The 27,467-nt window shown below is 39.6% G+C and overlaps 1 protein-coding gene across 4 annotated transcripts in view; it reads left to right on the top strand.

Moving 5' to 3' along the window:
• MAST2 (microtubule associated serine/threonine kinase 2) overlaps positions 1 to 27,467 on the top strand; it is a 187,274-nt gene that overhangs the window by 66,756 nt on the left and 93,051 nt on the right. For all 4 annotated transcript variants that reach the window (XM_063407168.1, XM_063407165.1, XM_063407166.1 and 1 more), the window contains one exon: positions 13,666 to 13,697. In XM_063407168.1, the coding sequence (XP_063263238.1) occupies positions 13,666 to 13,697 (32 nt within the window). The remainder of the gene's footprint in view (positions 1 to 13,665; positions 13,698 to 27,467) is intronic.

Below are 27,467 nucleotides of genomic sequence, written 5' to 3'. Positions count from 1 at the left end.
ACTTTTGGTTTATTTTTCAGGCTTCTAGAATTAATGGAGAAGTGCTTTTAAGTTCTGTTTTACTTTATGCCTCATATTGCACATGGTAGCTCCCTGGCATTGTAGACAGATTCATTTCCCTTTCCTGTATCTTGCTGTTGTATTGTTTATTTCCCTGTTGGCTTTTTGAGCTTTTTTTTTTTTTTCTCTCTGCCTTTCCCAGGCTTCAGAGACTTGTTTGCTTTGATGTGAATACCTGAATTTGTGAAGCAAAAACCTTCTAGGCATGAAGGAATCCATAGATGGAGCTTGCCACCTTTTCCATTGAAATCAATGGACATTTGTGTAGTGAGGTTCCAATATTGTTTTGAAAATATTATTTTTTTGGTCAGTCATTTGCTTTAATAGTTTCTAGGTCTGAACAGGAAGTGGAATACTATTTAAGTACACTGAAATTAGGAAAACTTGAAGTATTAAGATTGAAAATAAGGTTTTGCTCCCCTCAGTATAGTAATTTTACAAATAATTCTTTCAAGTTTGTGTAACAGTACAGATTCTGCTTCCTAGAACCAGTAAACATTTAAATGCTCTCTGTACATTTGCATTTAATGTTAAACTTGGGTAGAGAGGCTATAAATATTCAATTAGAATAAAATGAAAATGGAAAAATGAAAAGAATATTTTATTAATCTATAATGTCTATTGATTTTTAAGTAAGTAGGCATAATGTCTATTGATTTTATTTTTTTAAGCAGGCTGTACATAACAATTTAAGCACTCAGGACGTAATTGCTGGGCAGCTTCTTACAGCTTCAGGTGGGGGAGGGAATATGACCTGAGTTGCTTTTCCTTCATCTGAAAAATAACCCAACATTATGTTAACAAAGCAATAGATTTTCCCAGGGCCTCACCTAGTAAGACACCACACTCACTACATCTGGAAAAACTGCTTTTAAATATTTTCGTTGTCCAGTCTCTGATAGTTCCTGTGTCCAGGTGAGCCATCCTAGGATTCTTCTTAAATAAATATTAACCTGACTTTTAAATTTGTTTTGAAGATAAATCTGTACAAGTAAATGATGAGCAGAAAAGAAATATTAATTATTTAAGAAGCTACTGTGGAATTAAAAACAGTGAAAATAAAGTGGTACCTATGACACACCTTTTTAAAAAAAATCATGTAAGTGAGAAAATATCATTTGAGATGTTAAGTCTAAATTGTCACTTAGCACATATGTAAATCTGGACTTACCCCAGGAGCTGCACTGGGTTTATTTTGGGTGTATGTGTGTTAGAGAAATCTCCATATAGCCAGTCATCTGTAATTCCTTTAGTGGATGGTGGGTTTGCTTTCTGGTGCTAAAATTCAGAATTCAACAAGTACAAAGTCTGCGTAAATCTTTAAACCTCCAAAGTTTCTTTCCTTCTAAGTAAACTGAAGTGCTTAAAATACAGTGGCGAATTTGGAGCAACATTTCAGCTCCAAGAATAGGATTTAAATGGGAATCACCATCTTGCCTTTTCTTTGCTGTGCCTTTTACTTTGTGAGAAATGGAAAAGTGAAATATGTTAAAAGAGCTTTGAGCCTGTTGCAGTCAGACCACATTGGAACTATTTTATCAGTTTCTAAACTGTTTTATTGAAATGAAAATTATCAGTTATCACAGAATTTAAGTTTGGAGGAGAATTAGTTCAATTCATTCAATTTTTGTGTATGCACTGAATGATTTTGCAGAATCCCTTTAATGCTCTTACTAATCCTTTGTTCTGGCTGCTGAAGTTGCACTTCTGTTTTGAGAATTTGGGAGCACCAGGACAGCTTGTGGTAGCACTGCCTGGGAGAAAACATTGTGGAAATAGGGATTAAGGAGTTAAACATCCAATGGAAATAAACCAAGAATTTTCTTGGTGAAGAAGATAACTTACCATACCAAGGAGCATGGGTAGATGGTTGCTGTCAGGAAATGAAACCTCGAGTCATTCTTGGAAAGCTATTTAGGTTAGTTCTTCACAGATGGTCACTAAACTTCCATGTTTTTTGTTTTTTCTTTGCAATTTGGTCCGTCTCAAACAAAAATGTAACAAGTTTAGTGCAAAGTCTCATAAGGTTTTTTCTTTTCATTAGTTATCATCATAAGAATTGTTTTATTGTCTACAGCAAACATTCTTTGTGTGGGAAGTCCTCTAATGCACATAGCAGCACATCCAAATTGTAACTTCTGCTCTGAAAAAAGCTGTTGAGTTGGGGCTGATTGTTAGTGAGGTGGGATAGACAAAAGAAATTACAACAAAACTTCAAAAACAACAGTGGGAAAGCTTGTGCAGAGGTATAGACGTGGTTTTTAGGTGCTCACACTACTTTTGTACTTAAATGCTTCGATGTACAGAAGCTTTTTGCCTGGTAGATAGTTTGCAGTTTCCATGCTGCTTTTTCTTTCCAGTATGAGTAGCTTTTTTTGTTGCTTTTATGAAATATGTATCAGAGGAGCAGGGACTTTGGTTCTGATATTCGAGTTCTCCTATAGTACATTACAGACATGGAGTTAAAAACATTCTATTAAAGACTTTTTGGCTCCCCAGAAGCTATTCTGAGCTGAATGCTTTAATCATGCATTGAATTCAACCTGAAAGTGTGAACAAGGCCATTGATTAGACTTACAGTTTTGAGACCTGTCAAGTTGAGGAAAAGCCCCTTCCCAAATCCTCTTTGAAGAAGGAGACTGTTCAGTGACAATTGGTGATGAATTTTCAGGTCTTGCAAAGTCTTTGGAAATTTTTTCTGTACCCATAAATGCAAACAGGAATATACCTTAAAACCTGACTTTGAAGCCAACAGCTGAATTAAAAAAACCCTTGCAGTTTCTTCTAAAAGGAGTAGAGGATAAAGAAGAATGCACAGAAGAGAAATTACGGTACAGACAGGCCTGAGTACCTGCAAGGCTTTTCCTGGTGATGAAGTCAGTGTTTGTTCTAATTTGAAGTATGGTAAAGGACAGAAGGCAGAAGTTTCAGATATTGATTAATACCTTTTGTCTTGATATATTTTCCAGAGAGGCCATATTTATAATTTAAATCCAACAGAAAGAGAATCCCAGCCAGAACATGTCCTTGTAATAGAATCAGCTGTTTCTGTCAGTCCATTACAGAGCTCACTAATCGCCCATCAGAGCTAAAAGTCATTAGGCACAGTCTGCACTTTCTCAAATCTGTGCTTTGGGAGTGAGTGCCTGTATTTTACCACTGCTTTAATTGGAGATGAATTTTCCTTTACTCTGAAACAGATCTCTTGGCTCTGAGTAAACCTGCATTATCCAACTATGTTAAATGTAAGGTTGTTCATAAATAAATCTGTAAAAGGTGCTTAGGTGTATCCCATGTTTTTTCATAGGAGAAATCTGAGTGATCCAAAAACTTCAGTTCTCTTGACATTTACAGAATTAGTGATATACCTGAAGGACAGGGCTGGATGTAGTTATTTAAAAATACGCCCAGGGATGAGGTTGGTCAGCTTCTATGGTTCCCAGCTCACCTGAATTTCATTATGAAAGCAATAAATGCTGCTTTTGTGAGATATATTCTGCCTCTTCTATGCCCAAAGTTTGTCTTACCTACACCAGTAGGAAAGTTTCCCCTCATTGGGTTTGATCTGTAAATTAATGCTGAGTTTGGCCTTTGCAGTTTCCCATTTTATATTCCACCTTAGAGCATTGTCACACTGTTGAACCCTTGAAGTTAATATAAGATTGTAATTTTAAAATTAGAGTTCACTTGGTGGTTATTACAGTTCTGTCTCACCAAAATTGAGAGGACCATTTAAATACTTTTTTCTAATGTATTTTTTTGTGATGAATTTAAGTATGCCTAAGCACAAAAAAACCCCCACCAACTTGGTTGAAAGTATGTGTGAAAGATGATAGGAAAGCATGTTCCAATGTAATGTTTGGTTTTTTTCACTGAAATTACTGTTTTTCAGAACTAGTAATAAAAAAGTTGTGGTATAAAGGCTTTGTGTTATAACTGAAATGAGTCATGCTAGGTGTGTAACCACCTTATATATCCAGGGGGTGAATATCTCTTCCTATACACATAATATGTGTAAATGTCAAATATCTATGGCTTTTGCTTTTGGTGTAAAAAAGTATTTATTTTTGGGGAATGAAGCAACAGAGCCATTTCTTTTTCATCACTTTTGTCAAAGGTTTGTATTCCAGTGTGAAGCCCAGCAGGCATAAGCAATATCAGAGATTATTCACTTTTGAGGGCAGAAAAAGAAGTTAAAATTCTCTTGTTTGCTTACAAAGGTGTAAATACTGTCTGGCTCTGATTATTCCAAATTTTCACATGGTGCTCAGCATGTGGATTTCTTCATTAAGTGGATGATGGCCTGTAACTGTTCCTTTGCAGAGAATGATCAGAGCAGCCTGTCTGTCCCTCCTTCCGTGTTTTTGTGAGCAGCAGTGATTTGAGAGGGGTAGGCTGAAGTGCCTCATGTAGCTTAGCCAAGCAATGGAAAATTACATCTGCTTGTTCTGTAAATAATGTCCAGTCAGAGCAGATGTAATTAACTACTGAACTTAATGGATGCCACGTGAGGTTACAGATGCTATCAGTCATAAACTAGATGAAGGCAAGGGAGCTTTATTCGCTTGGAATTCCTTTTAGGACTAATTACTAAATATCTTTAAAATTGATTGCTTATGCTTTCAATTTCTGAGAGTGTTTTCCCATATCTGTGTGGAATGGACTTGATGCAGCTTTAAGGAAGGATGGCAGCCTTTATTGTTGAGGCTTTTTGAGGAACTAAAAGGTTTCTCTTCCCTGGAACTTTCTCCCAGAGCTTTACTATCAGGAAACTTGGCCTTATTTTGGGGCTGGCCAAGCTGTCCAGCTGTCTGGCAACATTTGCCTGACACATTTTTCTTTTTGTCTAAATTAATTGAGAAATAGACAATTGTAAAGATAGAATTCTGTTGATGTGTCACAAGTCTTGGCCTAACATTGACAGAGCATTTGGAGACATGGGGAGTGCCTCTCAAAAACAACCACCAAATTTAATTTCTGCCTGTTTGCTTTCAAGCACTACGACTGGGGAGCTGGTGAGAAACCAGCCTGACAGACTTTGGACTGGTGGGAGAGACCTGCTGCTGATGTTAACACTGAACTGACCATGTGCCTTTTGTTGCTTCAGCTGTAGGATTGAACAATATCCAATATATTTTAATATAATATAACATCAATGTATTTCAGTACAGTTTTGGGGATAACCTTTGATTTTTGTTCATGGTCTGTAGTAACAGCACACTGATTGGATATGAGCTGATGAGCCAGGCCTGGAGTTTTCATGAGATGCTCATTGTTTTATACAATTTTTATGGAGGATAAACCAGAAAGGTTCTGAACCCATGAAAATTTTGTTGGGCTTGGTTATTCAGTTTCAAGGGACATTTAAGGAATTTTATTAATCAAATTGATTGTCAAGTAGCATTGATGACAGTTAATTCGTCTAGAAACAACCTTTTAAGGAGTAGATGTGTGTATAGTAGAAATGTCAACTGACTTAATCATAGATTAATATTAGTATGAGCCTACAAGGGAGAGAATAGAACTAGATTTGTTTATTTGTAATGCTCTTGGCATTTTTAGCAGCTGTGACTGTTTCCTTGTGACCATTGCATGCCCAGTCTTGAAGGAATTTTTGGTGCAAGTCAAGACAGAGTAATTTTAAGAGTGGTTTCTAACAATAGCATTACAGCTGCAGTCCTGTACAGCTCTGAGATGAGACTCTTTCTTGCATTTCTAAAATTTTGTAGCTCGTGACCTTTTGACTTAAATTTCTGAAACTGGCTCTGTCTGGTGAAATGAAAGAGAATTTTGAACAGTTGCTCCCATTATTTGGGGTGACTGTTCAGTGCTGGGCAGGCTCTTTCACACATCAGGAATCTGCTTCATGGCCTTGTAAAACTAGAATTAAGTAATGAGAAAGATTAATGAGCTGTCTAAGCTGTGTGCTTTATTACTCTCAGTATTCCTTTGCCTTTAGGCTAATTTGTGCAAAAATATATAAAGAAGATTTGGAGCATTTATTATTGGTGTTATTTCTCGTGTTTTAAAGTATAACCTTTTATTTACATAGGACTACCTTGTGTCTCACTTCTTATTTTGTTGCTACACACACACACATTTTGGGTTGCTGCTATTTGGGGAATAAGTTATCATAATGGTCTTCTGGAGCTACTGGTGTTGCAATTGATGGATTGTCTGTTAGGAGAGTAAATTCATGGTTTTTCTTCTGCTCTGCTGTTTTTTTCTATGCTTCTGCACCACATCCAGGACTCTGGGTTGCAAAATTCAAACTGAAATATTTAATATAAATTTTTCCTGCTAGTGAAATTGCACCTTAAAAACATTGTCTCTTATGCACTCTGCAACATTTAAAAGGAAGTTTGGCAAGTGTACATGAGGAGGGCTCCTTCTATGGTTGGTTTTATTTTTTTAGGAAAAAAAAAATTGAGGAAAACAATCAAGTTAATAGTAAATTAGTTTGCTGATGTCTAAGGATTGAACAGCTGAGTTACTGTACCCCTGTTATTGTGACCAGGATTCTTAGAGATTGTCTTAATTTTCAGAAACCACTCTCTGTTTAACCACAGCTGAAAAGATTGGGATCGAATATAAAACTAGGAATTGTCTTTACTATGGGAAGAGAGAGACTTCTGCTTGACTGAGGGCATGAAATCACAGTGACCCTGTGCTCCTGGTCCTGAGAAACAGAGATAGAATGAGTCCTGTGGAGGAAATGAGAGTTGGAGGATTGCAAGTGTCTCACTGCTCCGGGTGGTGAGGGATGTGTGGGTGCCACCCTGCCCTGGGCTGTGGGTGCCCACTGAGCTGTGACAGCTGTGCAAAAGCTGTGGCTTTTCCTGGGGCTGGGCAGCTCTCCCTTCATCCCTTGGGAATGTGGTTTGCATCCATTGTTTTCATTGTCATTTGCCAGTCTGAGCTGTGACATGTGGTTTCAGTCCCATTTGTGGCCATGAGCAGTGGCCCGTGGTGTGCACTGTGTAATGTTGTATTTTGGGCTGGAAAACATGATGTAATGTACAAAATATGGAGTAGACACTCCAGCTTGCTAAAATACATATATATATATATATATAATATATACACATGGGAGTGGGCACTGAAAATATTCTGAGGAAAGTGTGAATTCTTGCCTGTTTTGAGATGTATTCTGGAATTATTTCAGGTCAAGTAACCAAAATCCATAATCTTATGGAAAGCCCTGACGTTAAGTGAAATGAAAGGTTAGTGGGAAGCTTCTGGTCACATATATTCTTGTCAGGTTAATGCACAGATGTGACCTGGATCCTTAGCTTTGCTTACCAAGGAATAAGTTTTTGTTGCCCAGTCACAAGGGCTGGTGGTGGTGGGGGAAATAATTTGCTGCGTTTGAGAATTTTGCTTAAAGTTTAAAGGGCTTTTAGCTTTATTTCCTTCTGCAGTAACTCCAATTTGAAATAAATCCAAAGGCTTTTTATTTTGCTGACTAGTGAGGGATTTCTAAGCTGAAGAGAAAAGAAAGGCTGGAACATCTAAAAGCATGAAATGCATCATTGGCTGATTCGTGACCTGTGGGTCGAAAGACTGATATATACTGAATATTTACAGAAATAGGGCTGTGCCTGTTAGTTAAACAGCTGAGGTTTTTTTCCCCATTTGGTTTTATATGTTGGAATAGTTGCAAATGGCATTTTTATTGTCATGCAAGGCAGAAAATGAACCGAAACAATAAATTTCTTTTGCTTTGAACTTGTAGTATGTTTAGGGTAGCACTGGGTCAACAGATACACTGTTACCTATTCTGGTGTCACACACGTTTTTCTGGAGGCTGTGGCACTTTGCCACCAAGAAGGTGAGATTTCTTAGGAAAGGGGGGTTCCTGGCAGTTTGGCTGGTACTGGGAATATGGGGGGATGCCCTGGGACTAAGCTATCCATGGCATTTCAGAATTTGTGTGACGGCAGACATAAATTCAGTAGAGTGCAAAGAAAGGTCTGGGAATTAAATCCTTGTCCTCTGAATATTTTGAATGGTATTGGCAAGAGGCTGGGTATTCGTTTTCTGTATTTTAAGTATCTCTGTAGCTAAGCAGATGATCTAACAGTATGATCCTGAATTTAGTTTCTAAAAAGTCAGTAGATGATAGAAAATATCTGCAGCATATTCCATAGGTTCATCTGACCTTCAGTACAGATACGGTTTTAGTGTTGCTGTTTAAAATTCTTCACTGATGAGTTTGGGAAACAAGTTCAGATGTAATCATTTCCAGACAGAGAAATTGAGAAGTGCTGTTTTTAATAACCATTTACAGTGATACGGTGAAAAGGAGGAAATTATTTTTCCTGACAGATTCTGATAGGAGAAAGAAAAGCTTAGCATGGGGCGGTTATTTTTTTTTTCCTAATCACCATGAAAAATTCCTTCCTGTTAATCTGATGGATGGATTACAGTTTGTCCTTGCACGGCCAGGTTGTACTTTCCATCAGAATTGGAGATTCCAACCCTCATTATATCATTTCTGTAATGCAAATGGTTATGTATAGAGGGAGATTTAATTAATCCCCTGCTGGTTGGTAGTATACCCTAAAGCAAACATAGTCAGCAAAGGAAAAAAAAATTAAGACAAGAGTGCATGGTACCAGGTCACTGACTGTCAGTGGAATTTCATCATCTGTGAAATATTAACTTATTAACTGAAATGTATTTGCTCTTATAGCTGTAAAAATATTTGTCTATTGTCCCAACTGGTCTGATAGTGAGCTACCTTGCAAGGGAGCCAAGGTCAAAAACAATCTCAGGAATCACACTGTCTGCTCTGGCAAAAATATGGAACATCCTGTGTGGTGATGGTTCTCATTTTAATTTGCAAGGACTCCATTTAAACTGCCATCAGTGCAGGCTCCAGCATCCAACTTTGCCTGTGGGTCCGTGCCATATGCGCAGATACATATTCAAGGACAAATTACAAGACTGAGAGAAAGTGACAAATTTGAGTGATGGGTTCCTGTTTTTTCACACTTTTATAACGTATCTGCTGGCACGATGTGGGTTGTATTGTAGGTCAATGAACAAATAGATTTCCAGACTTTATTTCCGCTCCATATTGTGTGCACACACCTATGCAAAAAGCCAACACTCTTCCTGCTGCCTGAAACATTCCTGTTTTCAGATGCAGTTTCTGTATATAAAAAAACATAAAAATCGACTGAATAAATTTTTCAGTATCTATGTAGTAAGCAGTATATTTTGAAAACAGAAAAATGATCTTTAAAATGGCTGGTATTTTTTCTCTTTTAGCCTCCTTGCTGCCTGTAAAATGAGGATTGAGTCCTATTGTGAAACCGTTTCTGTAGCATGATATGGTGTCCAACTGATTTTATAGCCTCATGATTGAGGTGATGAACTTAGGAAAAAAGGAGATAGAAGGAACTCTTTTGAAGGCAGATATTTGAATCAGCTTTTTATAAATTCCATGATGCTGAATTTCTTTCCGAAGGTTCCTTTTTAACTGCTTGTCTGAAAATCTGCTGCTTCTTTTGTCATGTAGAGATCAAGTTGCATGTTTAATAATTATGCCTTGAAATGTGGAACTGTTACAAAAAATTAACTTTCAGAACAGTCTGTTCTTGTCATTTGGGTACTGCAAGATTTAATACACTCCTTATTTTTTAGGATCTGTGAAAGTAGTTCTTTATTTCCACTTCTGAAAGTTCTTTGTGAATAATGTGCGCCAATATTTTAAAACATTCTTATGCCATTTAGCACTTCACATAAATCAAATACAAATGTAAGCCTCTGTTTTGAGGGTTATATTGTTGACCTAGAGAGCAGGTGGCATGGAGGCTGGCTGGAGTAATAATGGTAATATAAATATAGCTACTGGCAGCACAAGTGCTCAGGGAGGCAGATGTGCTGTTGGAAGGGGCAGTTTGGAATCCTGCAGGTTCATGTGTTGTTCTCATCAGAAGGGTGGTCTTTAATGAAAAATGTCCTTCTGGATAAACTAGCATATTGAAAAGATTACAGCTGCACCCTGTAAATAGTGTTTCAGACCAAATAGTCACAGCTCAGCACTCTTTTGTTAGTTATCTCACCTCTTAAAATGTGATTTATTTTTTCAGGATACATGGACGTGTAATGCCAAACTGCTTTGTGGTATGAGTGGAAACTAGTTAAGTCATACCACCTACCTCATGATTTACTAACTAAAACATTTAATCTCTACTATAAATGATACTGTATATGATTTGGAGTAGACTTCAGCCTTTATAGCGTGCTTGTGAAATGCTGTTGGGCTTTTCTCTTACATTTTTCATATTTATTGACTCACTGTTTTTGTAGTGCTACTTCGTACGTTTGAAATCACCCTGTCATTGTAAGATACAAACTCTCCGTTGGTTCCATTGCACACCATTCCATTGCATTCCATTGAAGTGTTGAGCTGCCTTAAGACCCAGCTGAGTCTCGACCCTATGAGTGTTTCCCCATCTCTGGGAGGCATTTTCATTGTGCACTTGATCCCCTGGAGATCTGCAGTGTTCTCCTGGTGGTAGGCATCCTCAAATACAAAATAGCTCAGCAGTTGTCTGCAGTCTGCTCCCTCCTTCTTTCCACCTCCCAAGATGTTTTTTCTCTGGGATGTAACTTCTTCACACACCAACTCCCTGGTGATCTGGGAAATGCAAATCTCATCATTACACTGCTCGTGGTTGTGTAATGTCCAGCTGTGGTGCTTTTGCCTTGGCCCCACCATTCATGGTCTGTTTTGGGGGATTTTAGGGGCTGTTAGCAGCTTTGGAGAGGTAGAAAAGGGCAAAGAGCTGGGAGGGTGCATTGTCATTTCTCTGGAGGACAGGGAACGTGCTGCAGAGGCCAGGATGTGATGGGCTGTGTGGCTGTTAGGGTTTGTGAAGGGGATTTTAAGACTAACATGAAATGAGGCACAGTGGAACAACAGGTATAAAAATTGATTGTTTTGATTGTGCTCTTTGTTGTCAAGACCACAGTAGTATTAAATGTGAACTACTGCCTATTGATTCCACAGCTGCACTGTGTTTGTCAAGGTGGAGGTACAGAGTGAAGACAATTCCTACATGGATAGGATAATATTTCAATTGCATTGAGATGTCATCTGCTAGGACTTTGTTCCTTCCTTATTTGGGAACTTGGTTTCCAAGGGATGCTTTCAGGAACAAAGCCCCAGGCAGTCCTGCTCCTAACCTTGCATGCATTTAATCCTGAATTACCTACATTATAGGAAGTATTAAAGGTCATATTTTTTGAGTAAAGCAAGCATTCTGTAAAGGAGAGGATTTGTCCATTCCTGTTCCTGGACCGTGTTTCTTGTGATGTATGTCTGGTAATTACAAGTCACGATTACCAGAGCTGTGCTGCTGCAAGGGAGTGTTCTCTCTTTAAATGACTTTTCAGCTCTAATGAGTAGAGCAAAGCTTGTAAAAATGAACCCTAGAAGTTAAAAAACTAGAAGACAGTTAGAGAGCTTTAAAGGTCACTGGTTTGCTTTTTCATCCAGTACTATGAAATCCCACAGCTTTATACACATTCTAAAAATTTCTGGGGCTTACTGTGTTGGAATAAACAGAAATACGTCATCTGAATAGAAAAAGTGCCTTCTGCCAAGAGGTGCCATCTTCTTTAAAAAGCATAATTTAAATACAGCTGCTCATATGATGAAAGAGATTTATATGCATGTCTAAGTAACACACTATCCACATAAGCAGAATAACATTTAATACCTATATGTTACCTGTTTTTTAATTAACTTGCAATAGCAAAAAGCTGTCCTTGCTACGTAGGCTTCACAGTTGGAAACTAATTCTTTCTAACAAATGAGAGTGGAAGAAGTACCTTTTTTAGACTATAAACCACACAACCTGTTATAGATGCTAATGATTTATTATCTTACGCACTTGAAGTGTTTTGATTAGATCTTGACAAGTTTGTCTGACGACAGGAATTTATTTCTCGATGCTGTAAGCTGTCAGCCTTGTGATAATTCACACATGGAATTTGCTCAGTACTGTTAAACTGTAATGAAATTTCAAATTATGGCGAACTCATACTTGAAAGGAATAACGGCATGTAAGAGTTAGTTCTTTATTTATTAGTTATTAGGGGCTGTAAGTTCTTGGTATCTTTGAAAAACTTTGAGCCAAATTGCATGTATTACTGATCAGAGCAGTCACTGCCTGTCAATAACATTGTTAGATATGTCAGTCAGCACAAACACTGTAGCTAAAGGTGGAAAAGAGATTACATTACCAGTGCTATGGATTTGATTTATTTCCTATTGATTTTTTTTCTTCAATATTCAGTGAAAAAAATGTGGCTTTTTTATTTCGTAGAGGGGATAAGAAACACATCCCGTAGATCAGCACCCTGACATCCAGTTGGTGTTGGCTGTGCTGGTGCTTGCTGGGTTCGGCCGAAGCGAAGCAGCCGGGGATGAGCTCAGCCCGAGGTCCCGCCCGTGCCGATGTTTTAAGGATAAAAACCTCAGAATCGGGGCTGCGCCGGGGCCGGGGCCGCGGCCGCTGCCGCCACCTGGCGGTGCCCGGCGGGAGCGCAGCCCCGCAGCCGGGCGGGGCCGGGGATTGCGGGGCCGGGGATTGCGGAGCCGGCGCGGGGCGGGCAGTGCCGGGCAGTGCCCGGACGTGGACAGTGCCGGGGGGTGGACAGTGCCGGGGATGGACAGTGCCGGGGGTGGGCAGTGCTGGGGCGTGTGCCGTGTCCAGCCTGGGCAGTGCCGGGGGTGGGCAGTGCCGGCAATGGGCAGTACCCGGGGATGGGCAGTGCCGGGTGGGCAGTGCCCGGGGAATGGGCAGTGTCGGGGATCGGCAGTGCCGGGGGAATGGGCAGTGCCCGGGGAATGGGCAGTGCCGGGAATGGGCAGTGCCCGGAGATGGGCAGTGCCCAGGGGTGCGCCGTGTCCAGCCTGGGCAGTGCTGGGGGATGCGCCGTGTCCAGCAATGTCCACGCCTTGGGATGCCCCCTGGCTATGGACTGCAATAAAAACAGCAAAATCCCGTCTGCCTTTGCTTGTGCTGCTGAAACACAAAATGCTGCTGAGATGTGGAAGTTGTGTTTGGCCTCGATTTTTTTGTGATAATACATAACACGACTAAGGTGTACGTCTAAGAAAATACCCCAAATCACCCTCAAAATCCACTCTGTGACATTAATTCTTCCTTTTGATGAGAGTGTGAGACCATTACCACAGCAGCTGCAGGCACACCACGTTCCACACTTCTGGAAGTGGTTCGGTCTGATGCTGATGAGGTATGTAGGACAGAATTAATTACTGCCTTGTATGTGCTCAGGCTTGAATTTCAAAGTTATGTTTGCTCTGTTGAGCACTTATGATTTTTTGACTCCAAAGGCAATGATTGTTTAGGCAAAATGAGCAACTTTCTTACCCCAGACTGTGCATTGAGAATGTGCAGCAGCAGAGCTGTGCAGTTCTACACTGAGCATGCGCTGGGAAATGGCCAGGTCTTTATTTATTCCACCTCAGTCATTTATTGATACATAAATTAGTAATATGTAATATTACTACTAATAAAAAGTAAAATTAACTCAAGGCTTTCATTCTTATTTTTTTTCCAGAAAGAGCTCAGTCTCCCCAGAAGAGGAAGCTTGTAAGTATAATTATTCTTTATTCATCCCTTGGTTTGTTTTGAACATATATAGCTGTTCAGTTGTGGAAGTAATTGAGATGGGCAGATGCTCTGTTTTCTCTGCTAAGTGTTTTCAAGAATCTGTCATGGGCTTGGAAACACCTAGCTTGGATTTCTCTGAGACTGAAGCCTCTGCTCATTTCCTTAAGTGTACAGGAAAAGCAGTGGTAGTGTAAGCTTACTTCTAATTACCAGCCTGAGCTGATCCTGATATGGAAGTAGCTGCAGTGTTGAGTGTTGCCTCTCCAACATCGCTGAAGTGACTCCAGAGGAGTCACTGATTATTTATGCAATATGGACAGCTCTGATCACGGCTCTTCAAACAGTCTGCTGACAGAAGTCTGAGCACACAGCTCCTGGGCCAGACAGGTCAGGTGTTTGTGGAGCAGACAGCCTGATAGACATATCTCAATAAAGTAGTGCATGTCAGGAAAAGTGGGCTTTTAAAACTGTTATTTAAACAAACAGCTTTTTTTTTTTAATGCATTATGATGCTTAAAGAATTTTAGTGAACTAACTTGTGTTTCAATGGTATTACAAGAGCTTAGCTTCTGCTATGCTTACAGATTTATGGTGGAAGAAATTGCATTATTGATTGCATTATATAAAAGAGAAAGCTTTTGTACTGCCTGCTATTGCATTATGTTTTAAAATTGTTTCCCAAAGCTTGTGGACTACAGACATGAAGCTCACAAAAGCTTATAACCTTTCTTCCTCAGGTTTCTGGTTCTAATGAGAAATTATTTTCTGGCTTTCAATGTAAGCTATCCCCTTTGTATAAAAAACAAAGTGTGTTTGGAAAATGCTGTGTAGAGCTAGTGATTCAGGGCTGAACAATACAGAGGATCAAAAGGTCTTTTTTAAAAAGTGGGGCATGACCAGAGCTTTTTGTTTAGTTCATATGACAATGATAAACCAGTCAGGGAGTTATTTAAAGAACATGAAGCACTGACTGGTTTTGGGGTTTTTTAACCAGTATGCCTCAAAGGCTGGCTTAACAAGATTTGAGAGATTCCTAAGACAGGTAGTGTTCATCATTTGAAGATTATGAAGGTTCTTTGATCAAATAGTGGAGCAGTGAGTTACCAGTAAGTTTTTTGTTAAATGTAGCTTAGGTATTTTTTGCACAAAACTTTTGGAATTGAAATTGAGGATGCCAGAGATATTCCAGCTCATTCCAGCATGGAGGTGGGTATGACACAAGACTACTTACATATTTTCATTTGAGGTATCTGAGATACAAATGAAGTGCTGCAGATGTGTCATGTTTTAATCACTGGTAACTAAACCAAATGACTGAATATTTTATTTCTGTATTACTTAACTCCTGCAATTTTCATCACTTCAGTTTTCTTCCACAAGTGAGTGCCTTTTAAGCTGTCACTGTATGAAGAAATTTAGCAACCTGTGTCAAGAAGATCCAGGCCATAAATTTTAAGCACAAGGTTGCAGCTATTAGTGAGAATAAAAATCTATGAAGAATTGAAATGTCTTAGTTGCCTGTGTTACCTAGCTGATTATTTGGATGTAGTTTCTGGAATTCCAGATTCTAGAGTCAAGTACCAAGTGTAGTCCAGAACCAAATCATGTCTTGTTGTTTGAGAAGTTTTAACTGTTCATGGAGTCAGGAGTGCATTGTGGCTGATGTAGAGCTGTGTTGATGCTGTACTGTGAAATGTACAGGCTCACTGAAAAGGCTCTTGTGGAGTTGATTTGCATGATTTTGCATATCCCAATATCAGAATGCTTACTTGATTAAAAAAAATCCTCTTCGTTTTTGAATTAGAAATTAGAGAAATTTATATCAAGGGAATAATTATAATATATGCCTGTAACATGAGGTAAAAATATACATATACTATGTATAAATTTGTTCAACCATTCTGTCAAAAAGGGTGGCATTACTGTAGGCAGTTTTTAGTTCTTCCTGGAGGATTTTCCTCTGCTGGAATCAACTTAATAGTGAACCTCATAAACAAAAATAAATTCTGAAAATAAAATTTATTCTGAAAAGCTGCTGTTGTGCTGTGGCTGATGAGCAGGGATAGTTATGGATGTAGCCATGTCCTGATTCATTGACTGTCAGTCACTGACTTTTGTTCACCGACAGAGGCAGAGGCAGGAATGGACAGGAGGATGAAGTACCTGGCTTGGAGCCAGAAATCCTCAAGAGGTGAATCCATTTTCTGCACAAACTCCAGCCTTTGTAGCAGTTCAGTAGCAATTGAATTATGTACAAAAATCAGCCACTCAGCATTTTTTTGTGTGCTAGTGTGGAGGTTGGGGTGCACTTACTTCTGTAAAAAAAATCATATTTCGGGAGGCAGTAATTATTTCCAGCCTGCCAAAAACAGAATGAGGGCTTGACAATTGCTGCTGGTTTGGTGATTGCTATGCTGGATTGTTGAGTTAGAAAGGTTTTAGCCTGTGGATCAGCTCGGGTATTTGTCATTGCTGAATGGAAAAGGATGAGCTATTCCTGACAATGCATCTAACTTTTTCTTTGTTTGACTCTCAATACCTCATATTTCCTGGGTTGGTATGAGTAATCTCTATTTTATTGCAGGAACTAATTATAAGCAGGGACAACAACAGTTGCTGTGCTTATTTGTGCTAAGGAAAAGGAGTGGAATTATGTGTCTCACTGTTTTTGTCAGGAGAACATGAGAAATTTTGTCACCTAAAGAAGGTCTTGGGTGGGAGTTGAAGAAAATTAATGTTGGGATGAAGCCTGTGAAGTCTGTTGATGAGTGTTGATGACTGTTTCCATATTAGCAGAAGGAAACACAGGCACACTGTAAAGGATGGCTTTACACTTGGGTATTTTGTAATCCTAATTTTGAAATGATCAGCAGAGTGAGCAGACATGTAAAACAGATGGGGGAATTGTATGCAGGGTGACATTAAGAGAAATGCCTGATAATTTAGAGATCATTTTGTTGTTAATGTGTTTAAAGTGTTTGTGCTTCTATAGGGGGTTATGTTTAATGCACTAAAGGGGATGATATTCAGCTCAGTTGTGGGCTGCTAAGAGACTGAATAGTTAGAGAACAGGAATAAGTAGTTACATTTTGTCTCTAGTATGGTTCAATAATCAGAGTTCAAAGTTTTCCTTTAATGAATTATGCATATAAATGTATTGGTTATGTTTTTCCCCATGCTTTGTTCACAAAAGAAATAATTACCATTCATGAATATTTTCTTTAGTTTCAAATAACGAATGTGGAGTGATAGACTCAAACTTTGATCTCCAGCCTATTAGTCGAAGTGGTTTAATTATTTTCAGCCTTTATCCTGTTCTGTTCTCTGTACAGAGATTGGTTTTTGTATTTTTGGCTGCACCTTTCCCATGGTTTTGATGTGCACCTGCACATGAATTGCAGCAGAGAAGTTCCAGGCTTGTAAGGACGAAGGTGGGGATGTTGCAGCAGGAGCAGCCCATGGTGAAGCACCTCCGTGTGTTCACGTGTTTAGGAGCAGTTCAGCACCCAGAAGATCAGGCTGCAAACTGCATTTTATTTTGGCTGCAGCATGCCCAGCACCAGCCTGGAGCTCACTATTGCTTCTGCTTGCCTGCTTGGCTGAGCAGTAGTCACTAAATCCAGTTGGGGTTGCCCTTGAGCCATCTGGTTTCTTGTTCAGTACCCCAGTAATAATAAATTAATAATAAATTCAGTTCTTTATAGCATGAACCTTATTGACCTGTTAGGCTTTTTAATGAAAAATGTGGGTTTGTATTTTATCCTCATGGTTTCTAAGGCAGGGTTCATGGTGTGGGTTGCTGTAATTTTTGTGCTATCTAAATGTAAAATTTTCTAAAAGAAAATACAGCTTTCCCATACTATATCCAAATTTGAAAAGAGTAATTTCCTCAGCAAACTAAATTTGCTAAGCCAGTTTCTAACTTCAGCTGTAAGGGTTTTTTTTTTGTTAATTATTTCCTGCTATCAACCATCTGTATCAAATATACTTTAAAAGGCTGTATACAAATGGAAAAAGAAAATGGAGGCATAAGAGATAGGAAAAAATAGTTTTAATCCAGAATATATCCAGTAAAAATACACATTTATATGAACCAAATATTACAGATTGTTGTTTTGATGGTGACTGGTGCTGGTAAAGAGTAGAATTTACCTGGAGTTTTTATGTCTATCTCTGAAATATGTTAAGCAGCATAAAAGTCTTTGCTGAAGATGTGTGCAAGCCTTTTATGGTGGTCTTTATTCCTTCTAATCACTTTTTAAAGCAGCTTATGTCCCTTGTGGGACTTGTACTCTCTCATTCTCTCCCTTCTTCTCTGCACTATCATTCTACTTTAAACCTCTGAAGATTCTTAGTTTCTGCTGCCCTAGACATTTCTGAGGGGGTTTCATTAAACAAGTCTTCATCATCATTTGTTAAACTTACCCTCAGCTTCTTGGCAGTAAAATAACACACAAACACACCAAGGCATTTCTTGGGGGGGATATGCTGAACTACTTGTACACTTTTTAATGTTTAGACCTTGGAAAAAACAAGAAGTTTGATGGCAGGAAAGAAAATTTCCGGCTGGTTTACATCTTTGTACTGCCATGCTCAGGTGCTGTGGGAATTTCCCCTGTATCTGCAGAGAAATGGAGTATATAATTCAGTTTCTGCTCGTCTTGGTGGGTGAGTGTTTCTGCTGGTGATGGATCGATGCCATTTCCCTGCCAGGAGCAAGTGCCCTTGTCCCAAGAGTGGGAAAGCCAAAGTGCAGGAAGTGGATGAAAAATGGTTCTGAAAAGGAGTAGGGAATTTTGCTGCTTTTGCATCTGTTCTGATTTGGATCTGGAAATAAAGAAATAATGCTTCCAGTCAACGCATTCTGCTTGTGGTGCTTTTATATATATATATCTGGGGAGAGAAAGAGGTGCACTCTTGTGACCACCCCATCCTTCTCTGAGCTCGCAGAAGCAGCTCACAAGAGTTGGTCAAAAATAATCTGCTGCTCTTAAGCTGATCCATGGTGCTGGTTCTGGAGGTGGAATGTTCTGAATTATTCTTGTGGGGCTCCACAGCGGTGCTGCTATTCTGTATTAGACTTTAAAAATAATTTGAAAGCATTGTTTCTTTAAAAGAAGTGATTTGGTGAATCAGGAGTATTTTGGTGTTATGTATAGACTGTATTCTCAGAGACAAGGAATTTATGGAGGTTTTCATCAAGGATTTAAAAGTGGAAAAAGTATTTTGCGCAGTTTTTATTGTCAAGTTTCGACTACTTAATCCAGGCTCTCATTTAATAAGTACAATAGAATTATACATAGCATACCAAATTTGTACTTTTTGTTGCTTGCTGTGCTGTCTTGCTCCAGAGGCGCAGTGTGGGGGACAGGGGCTTTGGTTGTGTAAGGAGCAGCCACCCTGGCCCTTCCTCCTCAGCCTGGCACTCTGTTTTCCCAAGTGCTGAGAGATTGGGATTTTGTGGTGTGGGCTGCGATCAGAATCGTGCGAGGGTCTGAAGATCGGGGCTCTCGCCTGGGATTTGATTTGGTTGATGCATACTTGTGAATAGCAGCCTAAATACAGCCTTTAGCACCTTAAAGCCCATAGAACATACATATATGGAAACTTTCTTGGGGGAAGTAAGATTCTTACAAACACACATTTAAAAAATGTTGGACATCATTCGGGGCAGTTTTGTTAATAGCACGAAATTGACTTTGAGGTGATTGAAGTTGCTGTTTGCCAGCAGAAGTACGAAGGGAACATTTCCTCCTAGTGAAGGTTCCCCTTCCTCCCCTGCAGCATCCCGCTCCCCAGGCTGCTGCTCTGTTCTCGGTGCTGGAATCCGTAAAGTTTGTGTCTGGAGCACAGCCTGGGTGTGAGGGGAAGATGTTTGAAGCTGCAAGCTGTGCGTGCAGCTGAGGGGATTGATTTCTGACCGAGGGCCGGTTCACGTGTCCCCGCGGGCCGGCAGCAGCTGCTCCCCTCACAGCGCTGAGGGCTCTGCCAGGCTTTGGGTGCCAGCGCTGCCTCTGCTCTGTCGCCGTGCGAGTTTCCAGGCTGCTCCTGAGAGAGATCCCTGCCAGAACCCTCTCAAGTGTGCCATCGCCATCGCCTTGGTTTGGTGAGGAAGGCTGCTCCTGCTCTGGCAGCCCAGGCGGCTCGGCCGGAGCGTGGCGGGGCCGTGTCGCTGGCGCTGTGACAGGTCAGGTGGCCCCTTCGTGTCCTGGGCTTGTCGGCACCTTCCCTTCCCTCTGCTGGGCTCCCTTTCCTTTCACCGGATGCTGGGAACAGGCTCGCAGAAGATTTTTTTAATCTGGATTTTTAAAACATAAATAATTAGGTTTTTGACACGAGCTGTGTGGTTAATCTGGACCTCTCCGAGGTCTCCCGACACTGGGGTGTATGAAGAGCCTGGGATCGCACTGACTGCTCTGCGCTGGAGTGATAACAGCGGCCTCTCCCTCCCAGCCCTAAGCCTCTTATGCTGGGAAGAGGCAGATCAGTGCACCAGCACAATGATGAAGCGGAGGAAACAGAGGCTTGGAGCCCCATCTCTGCGGATCCAGTAAGGACTGGTGTGAAAAATAAATTGCACTTAATCATTTCAAACTGAAGCTGTGAAGAGGAAAAACTGGCCAGAATTTTCTGTGGCCGATAGACATTGCTTTGATTTGTTAGAACTTTATCTGTTATGCTTATTTGGCTGTACATGAAATTTCATTTTGGAAGTTTTCGCATTTTACTTTTGTGGAGTATTAAACCTGAAGTATAGCCAAAAAAAAGGCAATGTTTCAGTGTTTTTAGCTGGGATATGTTGTGGTTAGATTTTGTCCCAAGCATTAGTGTAGTAGAATGTTTGTAACTCTGTCTTTCTAGTTGGATCATTCTTCAGATTTAAAAAGTACTTTTAATAGTCTGTCAGAAAGCTGTCACAGTGTTAAAAATCTTCAGAAACCTTTGCTAGCTTTGCTATCTTCTAGAATTAAGAATACTATTGAAAACTTCTAGATTTGAAGCAAGAAGTCTTAACTTACATTGCCCAAATGGAATTTTTACAAGTGTTTCCTTTTTAACGCTTGTGTCCTTTATAAATGCTTTGAAATCTACTAATTCAAACAGCTATTTATGATGTTCGTAATTATATTTATTATTTCTATTAGGTAAAATTAAGGAAATTGTATATTTAATAGTGTGCTCATAAGCAGAGGAGGTGAAAAGAATCCATCGTGTAGTCCAGTGGAGGGAGGAGCAGGGTAAGAGGCAGGCTTAACCTTTTCTGTCTGCAGACTGTAAAGCTCATCAGCTGTTTAAGCAGAGATTGCTGGTGGGGAGGATTTCCAGTATGTAAAGGTTGCTTTACTGATAAGTATTTGGATTCATCAGGAAATGTAAAGCTAGGAACATGAACAAACATGCTTGACTTCAGGACTCTAAGTGTAAAATATCTGAATTCTAAACAAAACTGAAGCATGGCTCAAATTTCCATTTAGCACACTTTTGTGTTTAAGTATGGTAAAGAGAAACTTTTTTTCAGCCCTCAGTCAAAAATCAAAGTTAGAGGTGTAAGAATATAGTGGCACTGATTTGTATTCTAACACATAAGCACACTTTGTAATACCAATAATTGTAAGTTAACTTCTACTTTATTTCTAGCAAAGGACATCTCATCGTGTATAGTTCACTAAAGTAGGTGTTAGAAGCTCTGCTCTGTGTTTATGTACAAGTCTGTGTGCAGCTTTTTGAAAAGCAGCTACTTTGAGACCTTTTCTGTGCCCTGTGTGAATACAAATGTGCCTTGGCTGCTGACCCTGCAAAAGCAGGATAGTTCACAGAGCTGGGCACCAGCACCCTCAGCTGCAATCCTGATGCTACTGTGGATGTGCTGTGGACATGTCCCTTAACCTCTTCATGCCTCAGTTTCCCCACTGCTAAAATTAGAATAAAGCCATTTTGCAGTGCTGCTTTCAGCCCTAATTAGTTGTTGCTCTAAAACAACTGTCACTGCTAAATGTTGTTTTCTAGTTAATGGTTTGTGTAATTCATATTTTCACAGTTGTGTGTTTTGGCTATTGCCACAGCCGTGGCATGGAACCATGGCTCCCAAATTGTGAAGGCAGTGATAGAAATGGTCTGTGTTTGGTGCTGGTGCCATTATCAATTTGTTCTTTTTTCTCAATAAAACATTTTATAGTAGAGATTTACAATGATGTGTATTCCAGAGAGCCTGGAAATCACTTCAAGAAAGGATTTGGATAATTCCAGATTGGAATATTTTTGTAATGGAAAAATAACATTGAATAGATATTAAATTGACTGAAAAATACATTTTGGTTTGGATGATAATGGAAAGGAATGACTTTTGACCACTTAGTTTATTGCATTCATTTAGAAGATATAACTTGTATTTTGGAATTAATCTTTTTTCTTTATTGAAACAGAACACGTGATATTGACCCTGATTTTTTTTTTCTACTGTGGTACCTTGTCAGAATCTCCTCTCCTTTGTTCTCCCACTGCCGAGGAAATGATGTTCATCAGCACATGTTCTCTCCTACATCTGCTCCAGGTCTGCAGCATCTTAAATTCCCATTTAGTGCTGACAGTGCACTTGTCACTTCTCCTCTAGTATTTTACCTGAACTCACAAGCCCAGAGCAATCCATCTAGTCCATGCTACAGCCATCCTTTTCAGTGGAGGTAAGGAGAGGTATCAACTAGGAATTTCTAACAGTTTGGTGTTGGCATAACCATCTGTGAACTTAACAGCTTTACAGTTCAAGAGAATAACATCTAACAGAAGGAAACAGCTTCCTAGTTATAACTTCCAGCTATTTAGTGTTCAAGTTATGTTGCATATTGGGGCAAACTTTTTGTAGTTTGTGTGTAGGCCCTATGTGGGGAAGAAGATAAATTGGATTAAGGAATGGAAACCTGTCTGCTGGTGTGTGCATGCCTGTTCCTGGTGGTACCTTGTGTTGGCACATTTGAAGCTTATACCACGCAGCAGAGGAGCCCTCAGAGGCATGTCTGGTGTCAGGAAAAACAACTTAAACCAGCCTGAAGTGGGGTCCTTAAAAACCCCTGTCCAAATAGTGGGTCTGTGCTAAATACTGCACCCTCTTCTATTCCCTGGAAATCCACTCTGCTTTCTCACAGAGGCTGGCAGGCTGAAATCTCCAAGCACAGGGTATACAAAGGATAAGGAGTAGAATCAAGCCTGTTGTTAGCAGGCATGAGTGAAGGATAGAAGAGTTTCTAAAGCAAAAATAGCCCAAACCAGCTCAGTTTATATTAAAGCGCTTAACATCTCAACTGATTTTCCCTTCAGGATTAGCTCTTGCTCCTCATCGTGCTGGTTTGGGATAAGCACAGCCATCAGCCACCCCAGTGGAAACCTCCAGCTTCTTCACTGAGAGGAAATGCCACCAGCTCTCAGGGGTGCAGTCCCAGGCAAAGGCTCACACACGATGGAGATCTTTGTGTGCACTCATGAAACCAGAGCTCAGTGGTACCTGCTTAAAAGTTGAGCCAACATAGCCCCAGAGGGCTGGTTTTGAAGTTCACATGCTGCAGGGTGGATGTGGCTGGTCAAATTTCAGTTACTCATCAGGTGGTAATGCAATAGCCCCTGAATCTAGATGTTATTTCAGAGGGAGCTTGGTCTTGCTGGCCAGCTCTGGTAGGACTAACCAGAAAATGTGAAGTTGAACTATTTTAGGCTTCTGCCCCTCTAAAGCAGAGTAATGTATACGACATCTGTTGAGTGGAAATCAGGTTGTCAGCACAGGAAAGGGACATTGCATGTGTCTGTCCTCATTGTGCATGGCCAAGGGGAGAGGCTTGCCCAGCATCTGCTGCTTTCCCTGCACGTTGGGCAGCAGTTGGTGACAATTCCTAAGAAGGTGCTCACTTTGGCAGCACTTGAGGGAAGTGAAGGGCAGTGACTACAGAGCAGTCTCCTAGCATTTCAATGTCATGGCCATCAATCTAATTTAAAATGAATTTTTATTATTTAAAGGCTGGTATTGGGTAATGTTCCTTTAAACAAGGGTGATTAACTCAATTAAATGCTGTTTAGCCTTGGGGCTAATTAACAGACTGGTAAGTGGCAATTAAATATCAAGATCAGATTATTGTTAAAGTCAATTGAGAACTGTTCTTTTTGGAGATGAGAGCTGATAATTATTGATTATTTTCAAAAGCTTTTTTCGTACTTACTGCTTTTTCTTGCTCTGAGAAACCTTCCATTTTCAGGGTTCTGACATGGGTCAGTGAATAATTTTCTCTTTAAGAACAGTTCATATAAAAGTCTTAATAGCAAGCTTTATTCCACTGTTACTATGGGCTCCTTGATAATAATATTTTTCACATATGGGGACCTTCCAGCCATCTGCTCTTTAAATACTGAATGGTTGATGATTCACAGATACATGGTTCTGTGTAAGAGCTTAGGTCGACTATAATAAGTTTTTATTTTTGTCGTTGTTGCTTTCACCTGTGCAGCTCTTGATCCTGTTTTATCCTGTCCTTCTTTGTTGTAGTTTTGTTTACTTGGTTACGGTGCCAGTGATAGCCATTCCTGCTTGCTTAGAGCAAAGGTTCATCTTGGCAAGCTACCGCTGTCATTGATCTCCTCAGCTTAGCACCTCAGGTTAGCCAGGCAGTGATTCATTTCCATGGCTATGCAGGGAACTGCTGGAAAATGTAGCAAAAAATCCCTGTGTTAAATCTTCCTCACCTTTTACCTTTGGTATATTGCATTTGCAAGAATTTGCACATTGCATATTTTCCCTTCTTCCCTATATTTCGTGGTGCCATTGATAATTTTATGTTGACAGATGAACAACTGTTGGTGCATCTGATGTCAAGACAGATGGCATGGAGGTTCATGGCTTCTGAAAGAATTAATTTAATTAAGATTAAAAGTATTTTATACGTAACAAATGAAAATAATGTAAACCTTGCAAAAGAGTAAAAGAAAATGTAGTCTGATTGCAATAAAAACAAATTGATAACAGGTGGAATAAGACTGCTATAATTTAAGGAACTGTGGGTTGGAATTAAGGTCAGGCATCTTTAGGAAGAAAAGAGAATTATGTCCAGAATTAAACAAGTGCTGATTCTTGTCTTTGGGATCTGGCTTGCACTCTTCTGGGGGTAACAGAAAAGTCAAATTACTGAAGAAGAAAATGAAGCCATGTTTCACAGCTGGTCCTCTTTATGAGCTGGCAAATCTTTGTGCACCCATATTAGTCCTTTAATTTAACCAAAATAGGAATTTACAGAATTTTTTAATCTCAAATTGCTTAAGAGATGTCATGAATTGATTGTTCTAACTTAAAAGTGATGAACTTTGAGCTAAAGGGAGAGTGCAATTACCCCCATTTTAGAAAATGTTTCATTCTGTGTAACACCCTCAGTAAAATATCAGAAATTCTAGTAACAGTTTAACTTGTTTGTGGTAAAAAGGATGAAAGTGTCCAGGTGCTGTTTTTCTGGCATCTCTAAGTGCTGCAGCTGAGGTGAAGTCTCAGTCTCTCCTTTTTGCTAGGAAATTTGCTTCAATTTCCTAGCAAACCAAGGGAAGAGTTGGCTTCAGCTGGATCATTCAAGGGGCATTTTCTTGTGCTATTTCAATTTCATAAATTCATGCCAGTTGTGGAACATGTTCTTATAGGGATGTATGGTGGAGGTTATTTTTATAGGAATGTTTTCCCTTGGAAATTCTAGCTTTAATGAAGTCTATTGGAAATAGCTATTAATTTTTTTTATAGCTTTGCAGAATAGTTTAATAGATTTTTTCCTAGCCTGTACAAAATCTGGTCACCATTTGTGGATGTGATGGTGACCAGATCCTTGCTGTCTTATTTAAGTAAAACAAAATGGAAAACCTAATGTTGCTCCAAAATAGTCTTTAAGCACACTACATAATTACTTGATCAGTGTGTAATTACAATGTTATGAGTTTTATATAATTAGGATTTTATGGACATCTGTGATATAATTTAAGAACATATTAATTTATTTACATGAAAAGTCTATTCTAGGAAACAAGCCTTTAATCAATAACTGTGATAACTAACAAGAATATATTATACACAGGCATTCAGCAAATGTCCTGGAGGGCTGTGTGCCTTTATTTAAAGCCTTTTTTGTACAAGCTCTTGCAATGGATGAGAGGAGCCCTATATTTAGAGCTGTGGCTTGTCTGGGTGTATGAGTGAGGTTGGGTGGGCAGTGCTGGGCAAGTCTGCTCCATTGCAGTGAATCCAGTGGGCTTTCCAGATGTGCTGGTCAGCAAACCCTCACCGAAGGGTGGGGATGGGGATATCCCCCTTCTTAGAATGGCTCTCCTGTTAGACCCTGGCCCTTTATCTTGAGTATGAGGATTGTGGTGTGCCTCGATGAGAGTCTGGTAACTGCAGAGCTGCTGCTTCAAGGCAGATGCAGAAACCCCTCCTGTAGTATGAGGATGTATTCTTGGCACACACATCCCCAGATCACCTGAGGTTTGGGATTTGAGGACTGCATGCATTTTACAACATCAGGGCCATAGCTGTAAACAAAAGTTCCTTATTTTTAAGGAAGATCAAAAACATTTCCGAATTCAGACTTGACTAGTTTGAATTCAGTTTCCTTGTTTTTATTTCGAAATACCTCAAGGCTTATCAAATGTTGTTGATAGTTTCCTATCTTTGCTTAAATTTTGCTTAGTGTAAAGTCACTTGATATGATACAGGATTTTTTTTTTTTTTTTAGTTAGAAATTCGTATTTGACAAATGTTGGAGGATTAATGAAGAGGCCTATATTCAGTTTGAATGACATTTGGAAATTGTTCTGGTTTTGCAGTAAGTGTTATCCTCCTGGTTTAGTGCTTGGTTTGGTACAGGTTCTGCTTTCTTAAATGTGCTAAATAATTGGTCAGAGTTGACTGCAAGACAGCGTAATGTCACTTTTGGAAACAGTGTAGATCAGCAATTCAAGAATAATGAGAAACAGAACAACTTTGTGGATATATCATTATGCATAATGTGAAATGATGAATTTTGAGTAGGTAGGCTTTTGGCAACTGAATTCTAATCTACATCTCACATTGAATGAATGAGTTTCTCAGAATTAATTCCTTTTTTAATGGAAATTTTTCTCCTTATTCCTTTTCCTTTGTACTGGTTATTATTATTGGGAATCATTTTTCCCATCTAAGAAACTACATGGGAGGGACACACTGGTGATACTTGAAACATGACAGGCTCAGATAACTCCTTATGTGTCTTGAGCTAATGGGAAACTGTTTGTTTACTTTAATATCATTGGCAATATTGAGGCATGGTGGCCTGAATGATATAATTTTTTCATATTGGAGGCATTATGTAAATGCAAAAATCCCTGCAACCTGCCTGGAGCTGCAGTAGCAGAAGAGTTAAACCCTGGGGTTTGGAGCCCGAGGTTTGAATTCTTGTCTCCTTCCAGGCTCACCATTTGGCTGCCCTCCATGGGACCAGTTGTAAATCATAACCTGGTGGTTTGACCTGGGAGATTGGAGGCTCCCAGAGCAGAGAGCCTGTGCTTGTGACTTTGGAAGTTGGACAGCTTTACTGTTTGTTGGCCATTTCACCTGTAAGCCATATAAGGTTATGGTTCATAACTGGTTTTTCTATATAGTCATTTTTGAAGGCTGTGATCTGCTGGTGCACCTGTGTATGAGCTGACTCATTTACTGCCCCTGCACTGTTCAGAGTTTGGGAGGGTTGGGACAAGTCAGTA

This window comes from Prinia subflava, chromosome 10 (assembly GCF_021018805.1).
Source record: "Prinia subflava isolate CZ2003 ecotype Zambia chromosome 10, Cam_Psub_1.2, whole genome shotgun sequence".
Taxonomy (NCBI): domain Eukaryota; kingdom Metazoa; phylum Chordata; class Aves; order Passeriformes; family Cisticolidae; genus Prinia; species Prinia subflava.
Note: the sequence above shows the minus strand (reverse complement) of the source record. Positions and strands in the feature narration are given on the sequence as shown.